The sequence below is a fragment of the Petaurus breviceps genome, unplaced genomic scaffold (genome assembly GCF_028583685.1).
Source record: "Petaurus breviceps papuanus isolate PSGF00001 unplaced genomic scaffold, PetGlider_PUasm1.0 216, whole genome shotgun sequence".
NCBI lineage: Eukaryota > Metazoa > Chordata > Mammalia > Diprotodontia > Petauridae > Petaurus > Petaurus breviceps.
Window position 1 is genome coordinate 2,105,769 of NW_027185867.1, and position 16,014 is coordinate 2,121,782.

Here is a 16,014-nt window from a genome sequence, read left to right on the forward strand (position 1 = left end):
GAAAAATATCTTTGAAATACTGATTGTTCATGCATGGCTTTACCAACATCATGTGACCTAAAGGAAAAACCTCTACCAAACTAATCACATTTCAATTTTTATTTTAAACCCAGAGTTAAACCAGTATGTATGAGTGACCTGTTAAATAGTTTAAGAAAATATTAGTATTTTTACATTTAACTTAAGATAACTAATTTGCATTTATGCTACCAATTTAACTGTTTAAGGGAGTTTCATATTTCTCAAGTTTACACACATTCAAATTATCAACTTCAAATACAAGTGAGAAGACATTAGCAGTGTCTCCCCTGCCCCCAGGACATTTGTGACTACAAACATTGTAAACCATCCATCTAGTACAGGGGTTCCTAAGCTTCTTTATGTCATGGAATCCTTTGGCCATTTGGTGAAACTTATCAATCCCTTTTCTGAATAAAGTTTTAAAATAAATTAATATATGTATGATTACAAAGAAAATCAAACATAATTATTTATCAAAATATATTTTTAAAAGTTCAGAGGCCCCATATTAAGAACCCTTGAACTACTATAATTCTTTAGTAAAGTATACATAAGAGTTTCTAATAGTCAGATGATACTCTATGCTTCCTTTTTAAAACAAAATGAAGTTATTTTTTAATTTAAAAAAAATTATACTTAATTCAAAAGACACTAAAAACACTTCCTTTTTGATATTGAAAGCCACATGCCAATTACTTCTGTCTCTTTTGCTGACTTCTTTTCTCCTAACTGATCCATCAATTCGAGTCTTCCTTAAAGTTCTATCCTTCTACCCTAAAGTTCTACCACTTACCTGAAAATTTTCTCTCTTCTTACCTCTTGGAATCTCTGGCTTCCTTCAAGATTCAGCTAGGATAAGAACTTCAACAGGCCTTATTCCCCTCAGTTTCTAGAACTTCCCTCCTCCTCCCCAAGACTGCCTTCCACTTACCGTTCATGATCTTTTATCTATTTATGCTTATCTTTTCTACCCTATTAAATAATAAGCTCCTTAAGGACAAAAACTATTTTTACTTTGCAGGGAAGGAGGGGGGTAGGAATTATCAGCATTTAGCATAATGTCTGTCAGAAAACACTTTAATAAATGATGTTTGACTAATTTCCCTTAGTGATCTCAACTATTCACATAATTTGAACTAACAACTTTGTGCAGATTATTTCCAAATACACATTTCCAGCTCTCAGTTACCTTTCCTGAGCTCCATAGAGGCTTTTATAAGTACCTACACAGGATGTTTCTATCTAGATGTTACAGAAGCATAGAGCTGGAAGAGACCTCAGTGGCCATCTAGTCAGTCCAATTCATAAACAAAAGAAATACACTTAAATAAACCTGACAAGTAGTAAAAAGTTCAAGCTTCAACCTAAAGACCTTAAAAAGAAGTGGAACACACCACCTCTTAGAAAAACCCCACCCACCCACCCAATTATTCTACAAAGATTTAGAAGATGTACCAGACAGAATCCTGATTGGAAAAATCCAAGGGTTAAAAAAATCTTAATGAGTCATTTTTCCAGTCCAGATAAGGAGAGATAGAAAGGCAGAGTATTCTGGGAATAAGGCAGGGTAGGTAAGAAAACTTCAGGTTCTCCAAATTTCCTCCACAAAAAAAAAAAAAAAAGACAGAACATTGCCTCAAGTAAAAGTAGAGCAGGAGAAACAAACAAAAGTGGGGCAAAGCAGTAGTCCTAAGACAACTAGAGAAGTTCCCAGAAAAGACTGGACCTCCAGGAGTGGAGGTTTTTGGTGCAAACACCTAAAGGCCAACTCTACAGAATCAACAAACAACAAGCCCTGGGAAAGCTCAAGGACCATATAGATGAATGATCATTGAGTAGGGAAAGACTGAAGGACCTTTCACTGTTAAGGGACTATAAAAGCAGTTATACTGAACAGACTTGGTCCTAGGCTGCGGCTGCAGGGGATGAGGAGCTCTGTATCTCTCATATCTATTGTGTTACTTGCATCAGAAATGGGTTAAAGAGGGAAGAACTTATACATCTAGAATGGTATAAAAGTCATCTAAATGTAAAAAGAAGTAAGAGAGCAAGGAGTTAAGATTAGGGAGGGACACCTAGAGAGGCAGGAAGATTAAAAAATAGGAGGGCAAGATAGTTGGTAAAAAGTAAATCAGATGAGTGTAGAGGCATAGGGTAAATAGGGCTATAAGGATAGGGAGGAAAAATGGGATGGAAGGATATACACAAGTAATTGTAATTCTGAATGTGAATGGGAGGAATTCACCCATAAAACAGAAACAGAATGGATTAAAAATCTGAATTCAAAAATATGTCATTTTGAGGAAACACAATAGATATGAGAGATACAGAGTTATAATAAAGGGCTAGAGTAGAAATTATTCATATAAAAATAGCAGGGGTAGTAATCATGACATCTGACAAAGTTAAGTTGAAACAGATTTAATTAAGAGAAAAATACCACCGTGTCACCAATATTATTCAATATTGTTTTAGACCATTTAAAATTACTATATAGTGTAATATACACACACACACACATACACATATAGCATACACCTGCCAAAACAAAGGAACTACATGAACATAAACATAAAACACTCTTTATACAAATAAAGTAAGATTTAAATAACTGTAGAAATATTCATTGTTCATGGGTAAGCAAAGCCAACATAATAAAAATAATTTTACCTAAATCTATTTATTCAATGCTTTCTCAATTACTAAAAAATTGTTTTACTGAGTTAGAAAAAATAGTAAAATTCATTTTGAAGAACAAAAGGTCAAGAAGTTTAAGCTGAGGGGAAAAAATGTAAAGGAAGGAAATTCAGCACTAAGGCAGTAAATGTCACAACTATCTGGGACTAACAAATACAAAGGTAGATTAGAGGAACAGAGTAGACATACAATATAATATACAGTAGTAAAAGCATTAGAGTAACTTTGCTTGACAAATGTAAAAATTTAAGTTTGGGGGATAAGGATTCATTATTTGGTAAAAATTGCTGGGAAAGCTGGAAAGTAATTTGGCAAGAATTGGCAAGACCAATATATTAAACCACATATCAAGATAAGGTCAAAATAAATACATGACCTAGATATAAAGAGAGCTATCACAAGAAACTTTGAAGAACATGGAATATATTACCTATCAGACTAATGAATAGGAGAATAATGTATGAAAAAATGAGACAGAGCATTGTTGAGATGTAAAATGGCTACTTTTGATTATTTTAAATTAAAAAGTTCTTGTATAAATAAAACCAAAGTAACCAAGAGCAGAAGGAAAGCAGAAAATTGGGGGAAAAAACATTCACAGACAATCTCTCAGAAAAAGGTCTCGTTTCTGAAATATATAAAGAACTTGTTCATATTTCTAAGAATACAAGTCATACCCCAAATGATAAATGGTCAAAGGATATGAACAGACAGTATTTTGATGAAGAAATCAAAACTATATACAATCATATGAAAAAAATGTTCTGAATCAGAGAAATACAAATTAAAACAACTTTGAAGTACTATCTTACATTTATCAGACTGGCTAAAATGATAGATGTTCTTCAATTAGAGAATGTACATATGTGTGCGTGTGCATGTGTGTTTGTTTATAGATGTGTGTATATGTATATGCATGTGTGTATCTGCATTTAATTATAATATTCTATGGGGGGGGGAAATAAAATAAAATAAAATAAAAAGTGCACAGCAGAGAACAAAAGAAAACCTAGAAGGAAAGTACAGAAAAGCTGGGTAGGTTAAAAACAATGTGTAGTATTTACTACATAGGTTTTCTTGAAACGGAGACGTTGTTTTACAATGAATCTTCTCATGTTCTGCTGTGTACATGGAAGGGTTCTTTTTTTTCCTCTTTTCTCATTCTGTATTTAAGTTTAAAATGAATTTTAAAAATTTTAAGAGACAGACACAAAGGTCTGTGGGTAGTGGGGATGGGCACTAGCCAGGAGCATGCCATTTGGTGCTAAAACTAAAAAAAGGCCTACCTGTAGCCATGCACAAGGGAAAGAAGAGAGCCCAGATATGGCACAGGGGGTCCTACCCTTGTGTAGGAAGCAGGTACTTGTGCCAACTGGTAGCTCTGTTGCTTATTACCCACTCACCGGTCTACAAATCTAGTGAGGAGGGAGACCTGCCTCTTCAGGTGGTGGTCCAGAACAAGGAGTAATTGCAGGCTCTAGGCTCTATACTGAGTGAGAAACAAGTATGAAAGCAAATGTCAGTTATGTGATTTTGACCCTAGGAATATTTACAGATCTCAAATCTAAGTCTCCAAACCATTCTGAAACTTGCAATGGCCATTACATTTCTTGCAGAGAAGCTATAAGGTATTACTACTCAAAGTTTCAGGTATGGAAGCAGAAGTTTTAGAAGACAAAGTAATCATTACAAAATAATTTGAAAAAAAAATTTCACCTGTCTCAATACCTAGCATAAAAAAGTTATCTGTGGTAAAAAGGAAGTTAGTGTGACAAGGTGAACCACTTAGTTGAGAGCTACTCTCCAAACAAATAACTATCTGTTCAAGGAGACAACAGTCAGGAAGGATTGGGGACATGGAAGTTGGGAGGACAAAGAGAAGGATAAGGGATCTGAGAAAGCGCCAGGGGCTCCTGTGATGCAGCTGAGGAACTAGATGTTCATGAAAAAGTCAGCAAAACAGTAGCCAAAAAGGAGATCTTTTCAAGGGATAATTTAAATATTTTTAAAAATGTCAAGGGGGTAAACAATGCACTGATAGAGACACATTTTGAGATCAGGGACAGAACATGGATTTGATGAGCCAGATTTTTACATACTTACACAACTGAATTTTCAGACTTGTTGCTAGTCAGCAACAATTCTGGGGAATAATGGAAAGGATAAATTGTTTTTTATAATATTTTTTCGGGAGAAAACACTAGCACTATTTTTAAAAAAATATAGTCCCAATGAGCCAACTTGGGAATTGATTTTTTTAGATGCAAGGAGTAGCTGCACAATGATACAGAAGGAAGAGTGCTATATATCAGTAGTAATAAAGACTATGATGAGACTAGGACAATTGATAGATTTGAATGTGAACAACTTAGTGTTAAATTGGTTCTCTAAGGGATTATTTCTGTGCTATGTGGTATTTGAGTTAAGGCATCTATTTCCCTTTAGATGAGAGGACATTGTTTCCTTCTGGTATATATCCTCTTTACCTCAATTCAAAGGCGGATCAAGATCAGACCAAAAAGCTACCTTCAGAAGTCTATATCTAAGACTGAACTTATTTTATGCATGTTCTAACTGACCACATGTTACACAACCTATCCATAACAGGGGCTGCTATCTGCAAATAGGAACTTATCTGTGAATGCATCAGGAGACAGAAGAAACAAAGAGCTTTATATGCATTCCTAAGAAATTATGTCATACTTTGGGATCTTTGATGATTAGAAATTGGCAAGAGTCATGTACTTAAGGATTAGCAAAGAAAAAGTGACAAATCAGACCTATTTGATGTTGCTGTTCCCCAAACTAAAACAAAAGGCCAGGTCATATAAAACAAAGCAACACCTCTTTACCCCACTGTGTCTAATGTACTGTTCTTCAACTGCATTCAGTGTACACAATTTCTGATTTGTTTTCAAATCTTAACCAATTTATTTTATGTGTGTATACACACGGAAGTATACATAAACATGTTCTATGGATATATAAAAAATGGTAAAAATGGCATGGGTAACGGCTTTTGATTCATGCATAAATGTGACTGAAGTGAGACAGAGTTGCAGGAAGTTGTCGGCCTTACTCTCTCCTCCTGAGTTATCACAGTCCAGTGGCACTACTGGTGATGGAAGGCTCAAGATGCTGTGGATGACCTTGGCGTCTTCAATGTCTAACCAAGCTCTAAGTGCTCCACAGCGCCTGCTTCAGTTGCCTTCACGGCTGCTGGAACAGACTGTTCTCATCTGCCCATACCACCAGAGGAAGTCTTCACATGCTTGGGGTAGACACCCCCGGAACTCACCAGCAGGTGTGAGACCCCTCAGTTACCGTTCACCTGGTTTAGCCTGTTTGCCAAAATCGTTTGCTGGGGTGTGGCCACTGCACATGCTCTAGCTTCTTGGAGCCACAAGTGAGAGTGGAACGAACACCAAAGGTAGAGAGCAGCCCTGACAAGGGCTCGGCAGCCTTCACACCACAGGTGCTAGTCTTCCCTAAACACACCCTAAGCACCACACCTCACGTGCAAGATCATGAATTTCTTGGGTGGTGGGAGGATGGCGGACTTGAAGGCAGGAATGAGTCATAGACATTTGCTAAAATATTGTATTACTAACCACATACTGGGATAAACATGGAAAAGTTCATTTGTTGATGGATAAATTGATACTGACTGAATTACTGCCATCTAGTACATTGCCTGGTACGTAAGTGGGTACTAAATAAATACTATTATTATAATTATTATTATTTTTATTACTAGGATTATTTCTTATACTTACTGCTTATTATGGTTATTTCAGTCTTACGCTAAAATCCAAGAGAACAACAGCTCAGTTTCTGGCAGAGGGTATATACTGAAATGTTTACTGACTAATTAAAGTATACATTACTTAAACTTTTATCTCTACTACCAAAGTACCTTAAATATTGGAGACTCTTAATGTTCTAGTGGATTGAATGAAACGTGGTTACAATTTACATTATAGCTTTTGTGAATAGCCCAGAAATCAAAACACTATTAACATTGTTTCTATAAGGAAATGCATGCCAAATTACTCTGTCTTGTAGCCACCCTGTAGGAGCAGGGGAGAAAAGGACGGTAATATCGTCTAGTTTGCTTCCACTGCATTCACTCCAGTTAGAGTTTGCTAAAGTTATAAAATGTTAATTAAATGAATTCAAACTCTTAAAAATGAAATGAAACTCCCTATGAGAAAACTAGATGAGTAGATTATAGTGTTGAATCTAGACTCTGGAAATCTTGAACTGAAACCTCAGAAATTAAACTTCTGATTCAAACTAGTTTGTTTCTTCATCTGTAAAATGGGAATAATAACAGCACCTACCTCCCATAGTTGCTATCAGGATAATATAAGATCAAAGCAGTTTGCAAATCCTAAGTACCATATAAATGCTAAGTTATAATTAAGACTATTCTGTTTGGAATATAATATACATATGCACATCACACACACACACACACACACACACACACACACACACACACACAAATACATTCATTGTCAGACTTACCTTAACACAACCTTCCAGTGCACTGAATTTACATACTGCCTGAAAAGGTTTTCGATCAATTGGACATGAAGGAAGAGTCTGAAATGGAATTGTTAGCAAATTAAAATTTTACATTTTTTAATATCTCTTTACTAGAGTAAGTTTTCTAAAAAAAAAAAATAGAAATTAAACATTGTTTTCCTTCAAATATCATCAATTTGAAATTTATTATCAGCTTCATTTCCTGCTGATAGTGTGGTAAAATATGGCACAGTGTATAACCACTTTTGAGACAAAGAAATCTGTTAAGAACACAGTGCCCCCAAACAACTCTTTAAGAGTTTAAATTACAGGGGGAGGCTAGGTGGCACAGTGAGTAAAGCGCCAGCCCCAGAGTCAGGAGGCCCTGAGTTCAGTTCCGGCCTCAGACACACAAAAAAACTACCTGTGTAACCTTGGACAAGTTACTTAACCCCAATTGCCCTCCAAAAAAAAAAGTTTAATTTCAGCAAAGTTGCTGATCTGAGGGAGTTTCCTCACAGGGAACTCACTGTAACTAAAAAAGATCATGAGCTTGGATTAAAAAAAAATTTTTTCTTTTAAAAGATGTCTTAAGTTGATAAGGAGCAAAAGTTAAGTTTCTACTCTGTGAGCTGGAACCATGAATTACTGAACTAAGCATCAAAACTATGACTCTGGGCAAATCATTTCCGCTCTTGGAGCCTTAGTGTCCTCATTAGTAAAATGAAGTGAGACTAGATATTCACTTAAGAATGTATCTGCCAGATCCAAAATTCTATCATACAGTCTATGATAAAACATAATAGGGGGAGGCTAGGTGGCACAGTGAATAGAGCACCGGTCCTGGAGTCAGGAGGACATGAGTTCAAATCTGGCCTCAGACACTTGACACACTTACTAGCCATGTGACCTTGGGTAAGCCACTTAACCCCAATTGCGCTACCCTACCCCCCTCCAAAAAGTAAAAACAAAAATAAAAACAAATAAAAAATAATAAAGAAAATGTTCAACAGGATATATATGCCTATGTGTGTATACATGCATGCATGCATGCATGGTGTCTATATATACACACACATAAATATACACAAATGCATATATATATTTCCTACTTAATTTGCTGATGTATTTTATTTTCTATTGTGTATGCATGTATGTATGTATGTATGTATGTATATTTAGCAGGCCCTACCCCTCTCTCTTTTAGCTGACATATAATTTCATAGGCATAGCAAAATCCCAGTCTGTAAACTCTTTCCATAAACAGAGATAGGCAACCAAATATACTTTAGAAAGTCTTATAGTAACCTGAAATACTGAGTAGTTATTTAACTCACCTATGAACAGTCACAGAGATGTCTGTCAGAAGTCAGGACTTGAACATCAACCATCTAGATACTACTGTGCTACACTGCCTCTCATTTCCTGCCTTAAAAAGACTAAATTTTATTCAAAGGAACCTGAGAATGGATCTGTGACCCCTTTTGTCCAAAAAACTAATTTCAAGACAGCATACAAAAGAAAATCTATTTTTCAGAATAAATATGCTTCACTTACAATTAGATAAAATTTTTTCAACAATACAATAAAAGTTCTTCAAGAATTTATTAAAAAAAAAAAAGAATTTATTCAATGTGTGTGTTCCTTCAATCAATACAACCTTTTTTACAACTAAGTTCCTGGTTTTCTAAAGCTATAATAGTAGCCCCAAAATTCATGACTTCAGTGAACCTGATAACTAGCCCTCTCCGCCAGAAAAACTTCTTTGGCTTGATATTCAAGATCTAAATAAATGTAAGGCTGAAATATTATACACATATATCATAATATATACCACACACATGCATTTATAATTATATATAGATAGAGAGCACAACAGCAGGTTTTGAGCTATATCTGGAAGTAAAGAAAAAATGTTAAGGCAGTGGTAAGAACATTACAGGAATGAGGAACAGTCAGTGCAAATGTATAAAGATGGGAGATGGTGAATAGTGTGTCAGGACCAGCAATTAAGGCCTTATTGCTAGATTTCAGTATATGTGGAGGGGTGTCAGATGTTAGAAGAGTAGGATGTGGGAAGGGACCAGGCTCAGAAGGGCCTTAGATGATAAACAGGGGCTGTTATATTTGATTCTAGATAAAAAAGAAACCACCGGAATTTACAGAGTAGAAAGTGATAAAATGAGACATTCTTTTGGAAAATCACTAAGGTGGCTATGTGAAAGGACTGGAGTAGGAAAAGAAATGAGAGACAGAGAAGAATGAGAAGGCTTTTGCAATAGGCCAGACAAGAAGAAAGGAGGGCAGGAACTAGGAGATATATAGGAGATAAAAAAGGAAATAGTAAGATGGCAACTAATTGGATATGGAGTTTATGAGAGTGAAGAGTAAATTATGACATAAAGGTTGTTAACATAAGTGACTACAGAGATAGTAGTACTCTTAGCAGTAATACAGAAAGGCCTGGAATCAAGAGAACAGAGTAAAAGGAAGCAGTACAACTCAATATTCCATTGAACCTCCAAAAAAGATTTAAAAAATAAACTAGACCAAATTCTGAGCAGAAGATACAAAGAAAATATCACAGTGAGTCACTTTTCTAGCCCAGGGTGGCTGAAAGAGATGAAGAAAGGTACACAGAAGAATCTAGAACAGGAACCAAAAGAGGGCAGAGAACAGGCACCAGGGCAGGAATAATAGGGGCAAAAAGAGATCCTAGGGAATCCATGTACTTGCATAAAGTGAGAGAAAAGTGCCATCTGGCAGCTCTGTACCTCATTATCCAGTTTTAGGTCACAGATCTAGTGCAGAGAGAAGCAGACACAAATAAAGATCTTCCCTGCCCCTAGGCTAAAGTGCACCTGGAGCCTGGGGTGGGAGGCTTGTTTTTCAGTAGATACTTTTTGATTGGCCAGTGAGTCAATAAAGTTGTTACATTTTCTCTGAGCCAGAAGGCTATATAAGCCCTGATGTGTAGCTTTCTTTTGGGGCTCACTTTGAGAAGTGTTCTGTGATTTGATGAAACTCTGGGAAGCCGTTGTTGAGAGTCCCCCGGCTTTGAAAACCCAGATGTTGACTTGGTATGGATGTAATGGTTGGACAGTTTGGAAACTGTCTACTTGATCTGTTTCTCTGTCTTGATAATTCTGTCTGTGTATTCTGAAGTTCGGGGTGCTGACCTTTTTCCCCTGAACTAGGTAAATGATACATATTTGACTGATTAAAGTAAGCTTGTTAACCCATTTTGAGTTGCTTTCCTTTGTCAAAGCAGATCTAAGAACCTGTGTTGGCAGACACCCTGGGGACCCTGGGGTGTTTGCTGCTACAGTTGTGTATGGAGAAAGGAAAAAGAATCTCAAAAACTCACTGAAGAGAATAATTCCTTCAGAATTAGAATGGGGCAAATGGAAGCTAGCAACTTTAGGAGAAATGAAGATACTATTAAACAGATCCAAACAAATGAAAAAAATATAAGGCAATGTGAAATATCTCATTGGAAAAACCACTGAACTAGAAAATAGATCCAGGAGACATTATTTTAAAATTATTGGACTACCTGAAAGCCATGATCAAAAAAAGAACCTAGAAATCATCCTTGAAGAAATTCTCAAGGAAAATTGCCCCTATGTTTTAGAACTAGAGGGCAAAATAATTCTTAGGGATATTATAGCCAGGTTCTGGAGTTCCCAGATCAAGGAGAAAATATTACAAGTAGCCAAGAAGAAACAATTTGATTATTGTGGAAACACAATCAGGATAACACAGAATCTGGCAGCTTCTACACTGAGGGATCAAAGGGCTTAGAATATGATATTCTGGAGGTCAAAGGAACTGGGATTAAAACTAAGAATCACCTACCCAGCAAAAATCAGTATCATGTTTCAGGGGAAAATATTCAATGAAATAAGAGAACTTTCCAGCATTCTTGATGAAAAAAACCAGTTGAATAGAAAATCTGACATTCAGATACAAGAAGCAAGAGAAGCATGAGAAGGTAAACAGGGAAAAGAAATCATAAGGAACTTACCAAAGTTGAACTATTTACATCCTTACATGGAAAAACGATAATTATAACTTATGTAGGGAATTATAAATGTTTATACACACACACATATATACATATGTATACATACAGGTTTGTCTATATAGGAGGGTATATGGGCGTATGAATACATATGTGAATGTGTATATATGTGTACAGGTATACATAGACAGAGGGCACAGGACCAATTGAATAAAACGTGAAACTGAGAGGTGAGAGAGGGATATAATGAGAGGAGATGAGGAGAGAGAATGGGGTTAATTATTTCACATAGAAGAGGTTAGGAAAACTGTTACAATGGAAGGGAAAAACAGGAAGGCAAAAGGGAATGGGACAACCTTACTCTCGTTGAATTTGGCTTAGGGAAGGAATGACATACACACTAAATAGTACTCTCCTACAGGAGAGTAGGGGGGGAAGGCAATGAAAGGGGCGATGACAGAGGGGAGGGCATGTTGGGGGGAGGGGAAGTTAGAAGCACACACTTTTGAAAAGGGAAAGGGTCAAAGCAGAGAATAGAACAAGTAGGGAGTGGGATAGGAGGAGGGAAATACAGTCAGTCTTTCACAATATATCCACTATGAAAATGTTTTGCATAGCTACATATGTACAACCTATATTGAACTGCTTATCTTCCCAGTAAGGGTGGGTAATGAGGGAGGAAGGAAAAGAATCTGGAATTCAAAGTTTTAAGATCAAAATGTTAAAATATATATATATATATATGGGATGTACAGGTGCTGAGATGTAGGGATCCAAGTTGCCCTGCTGGAGAGTCAGAGGGGGAATGGGGGCAGATGTGGGAGGGAGCAGACTGGGGGAGGGGGTATACAGTGGAACTGCTGTTTTAGAGTGGTGGGTGGGGGAAAGACAGGGAGAGAATTTGTGGCTCAAAGTCTTATGGAAGTGGGTGATGTAAACTAAAAATAAACATAAAATTTAATTTTAAAAAATACTATTGTTAAATATTAGCAAATGTTGGTTACTGGAGAAACTACCTCTTATCATTTAAGCTTATTGTTTTAGCTTCATAAAACAATTTTAAGTCTATTTTTAATGGTGACCTCTATTATTTTCATAGTATCAAATGCCTTGCAGAATGAAGATAGCTCACATCTCAACAGTTTCACAAGTATCACTAAATAACTCAATTATTACCTGTTTTTCTGATATAGACTCAAAGTCCATATAAAAAAGATGAATTAATCACTACTTTAAAATGTATATATAAAATTCTCTGTTTATATATACATGTATTTATATTTTATCACACAAACCCTTTTCATTAAATGTTACATATTGCATAGATAAAAATATGTGCCATATTTAATATCAACCATACTCCCCCAATGATATCTAATCATAGGCCCACAATGAGATCTTTGGGGAAAAAACATTATGTAGTTTTAATACTGAAAAACAGCACCAATTTATACAGGCCATGTTTGGAGATTTTAGAGAACCCAAGTTTGGGGAAACAAGGCCTTTATTCAGATATTCTTGGGCTTATCTGCTTATAGGTTTTCAGAACCTTTACTCATGGAAAGGGTAAAGTATCCTGCACAAAAAAAAATTTTTAATGTATTTCAAAATAAAAAGCAAATGTCTGGAAATGTATGCCACTGTTACCCTGCTTCAAAGCACTCCAATGTTGCATTGTCCAATTCGATCCATAATTTATCCATGTTTTCCTATCACAGGCTACTTTTGAAGTACTAAGTTATACCAGCCTGATTTACTCCCTTCATCTCTCCCCAACTATTCCCAGTATACTCTTTTTTTTTAATGCTTTATTAACTTCTGATTTACATTATCCGTTTCAGCCAGATTTTGAGTTACAAATTTTCTCCCCCACCCAACGCCCCAAAATAGCAGTCCCACAGGATATCCCCTCCTCCAATCTGCTCTCTCCCACATTTTCCCCCATACCCCTTTCCACATTTCCAGTGGATTTCTATGCCTCCGTGCCTGCACATCCCATTTCCCAATTACATGTAAGATGGTATTAATAATAGTATGTATATATATATACATAAACACACACACATATACATATTTGAATATTTGATTTCAAAACTTTCAATTCCAGATTCATTCCCCTCCTTCCCCGTCACCCACCCCTACTGGGAAGATATGCAGTTCAGTATAGTTTGCACATGTGTGGCTAATGTAAAACAATAACATAGTAGATACATTGTAAAAGACTGACTACACTTCCCTCCCTCCCATCCCACCTGCTCTACTCTCCACTTTGATCCTGTCTATTTTCAAAAGTGAGTACTTCCAACCTCCCTCTCCCCCAGCCTACCCTCCCTTCTATCATCCCCCCCTCTCATCCCCTTCCCCCCCTCTTCTCCTAGAGGGTGAAATACCCTATTTAGTGTGTATTTCACTCCCTCTTCAAGCCAAATTCAATGGGAATAAGGTTGACCCATTCCCTTTTGCCTTCCTATTCTTCCCCTCCATTGTAACCATTTTCCCTTGCCTCTTCTATATGAGATAGTTTACCCCAATCTGTCTCTCTCCATCTCCTCTCATTATATTCCTCTAACCTCTTAATTTCACCTTTTAAGTATCATTCCTGCCTGTTAAATTGGTCCTGTGCCCTCTATCTATGTATACCTGTAAACATATATACACACATTCACATATGTATTCATATGCCCATATACCCTCATATATAGACAAATATATATATTTCTAATCTCTTCAACTACTGAGAAAAGTTTCATAAGTTACAATTATTGTTTTTCCATGTAGGAATGTTAATAGTTCAACTTTGATAAGTTCCTTATGATTTCTTTTCCCTGTTTACCTTCTCATGCTTCTCTTGCTTCTTGTATCTGAATGTCAAATTTTCTATTCAACTCTGGTTTTTTCCCAGTGTACTCTTGTCTAGGAGCCACACAACCAGGAGTATGGTGGTAAATTTTAAGTGTCTCTTCAGGTAAAAAATGTACACAGGATATACTTTTAAATTTAATCTGAATTACCATTCTCTCCATCATTTCCTTCGTTCTAGACAAGCAACAAAACAATAAATCAAATCTTGATTTGTAGGATTTGCCAATTTCTCAAGTTAAATCCTCACAGTGAAAATTTAACAATCAGCTCTCACAAGACTCAAGCACACCCCTTTTGACCCAGCCCTCAATCAAACCACTTTACTTAGTCAATCTTCTTGGCACAACTGTTAACAAATTTGGCTATAAATCCCAGGTTCAAGGCAAGGTTCTATGAATGGGACCCAGGCTTTCCAGAGACTAACTATTTCAAAGAAGTTGTAAAAAACATTCACAGTTCCCAAAGAACATTAAGAATTAGTTCTGTAAACTTTTAAATCAAGTTAGGCTTTAAGAAAAACTAAGATTAAACTAGCTTTTTCATCCTATAGGAAAAAACGCACACACATATATATAACACACATACCCAAAAACATATATGAAAACACCACCTATTTTTTAAAACTTCTTTTTGGACATTTAAAACAGGGTTCTATTCTACGTATTTTATGTTCTTGGTTTTATTCAGATGTACCCCATCTCCTGATTTAATTGCAATACAAACATTTGAATTTATTACATAAATCATTAGGGAGTATTTGTTTTACAAAACATTATCTGCTTTACAAAGGGAACTTGAAGGGGGCAAAGAAAGAATCATTAAGAAAAGCTTCCCTATTACATCTAAATGCTCCCAAATAACTGCTTTGACAAAAAGGCTTAGCTTCAGAAAGGGAGTCAATTAAAACTCAAATATAAAAATCAATTCATTTTTCAAAAATTAGAAATTGACAAACTTTTTCTAAAAGTTACTTGTCACTGGAAAAATTGATTTCTAAAATATCACATAACCTCACATCCATTTTATATAGCAAGGCATAAATATACAAAACTACACTCAGAAATGGATTTAAGTGGACTGTGGACATTTGGAAACTCTTATTTGTTCTGAGCAATAATGCCTTCAATTAGTTCTGAATGAAGTATTTACTTTCTAGTACATAATAAGCCTCATCTGTCTGTAATGAACACTACAATTTCAACATTCTTGTATAACTTTTTAAAGCACTGCTTCACTGTGGTAAGTAATATTTTTGTAAGACAAATCACTACTTTCTATTTTATAAATTAAAATTTTCTTAAAACTAGGAATCACTTGTATATTCTGAGTAGGAAATTCCAAGCATTTTTTAAAAATCACAAATTTGTGAGCTTAAATTCTTAACAATAATCTCATATTAAAACACAGTGCCAAAATTAATTTGTTTCTTACAACTATGAAGAGTGCTTCTTGTGGAAGTATACACTAGGACACTTCGGTTGCGTTACATCATAATGGTATCCTGTAACACAAACAAAGTAATTCCCCAAAAGAGCAATAATCAGTAAGTAGATCATTAGAGGGAGTTCGGGGTGACCACAGGAAGAATAGGACTTCTCTTATAATATGCAGATGAGACCTCCCTTTTTGTTTACTAATTTAGATGGAGTAGTTTCCTTGACATTGATTTCTTTGGGGTCTATGACATCCCTACTGATCCCTGTTTAGTAATTCCATAAACCCTAATTTTAACTTTTGTCTTACCATTGCTTTCAACTGTCATTTTTTATTTCATAATTACAAATGTGAATTAGGAAAATCAACTGCCAGTTAGAACCTCTCTCCAAATAGATGCTCATACATATATTATATTGAATGACTCTGGCAGATTTAGCTAAAAT

The 16,014-nt window shown here is 35.7% G+C and overlaps 1 protein-coding gene across 4 annotated transcripts in view; it reads right to left on the reverse strand.

The window, feature by feature from the left end:
- SCAF11 (SR-related CTD associated factor 11) overlaps positions 1-16,014 on the reverse strand; it is a 91,665-nt gene that overhangs the window by 35,700 nt on the left and 39,951 nt on the right. For all 4 annotated transcript variants that reach the window (XM_069094249.1, XM_069094247.1, XM_069094246.1 and 1 more), the window contains exon 4: positions 7,249-7,326. In XM_069094249.1, the coding sequence (XP_068950350.1) occupies positions 7,249-7,326 (78 nt within the window). The remainder of the gene's footprint in view (positions 1-7,248; positions 7,327-16,014) is intronic.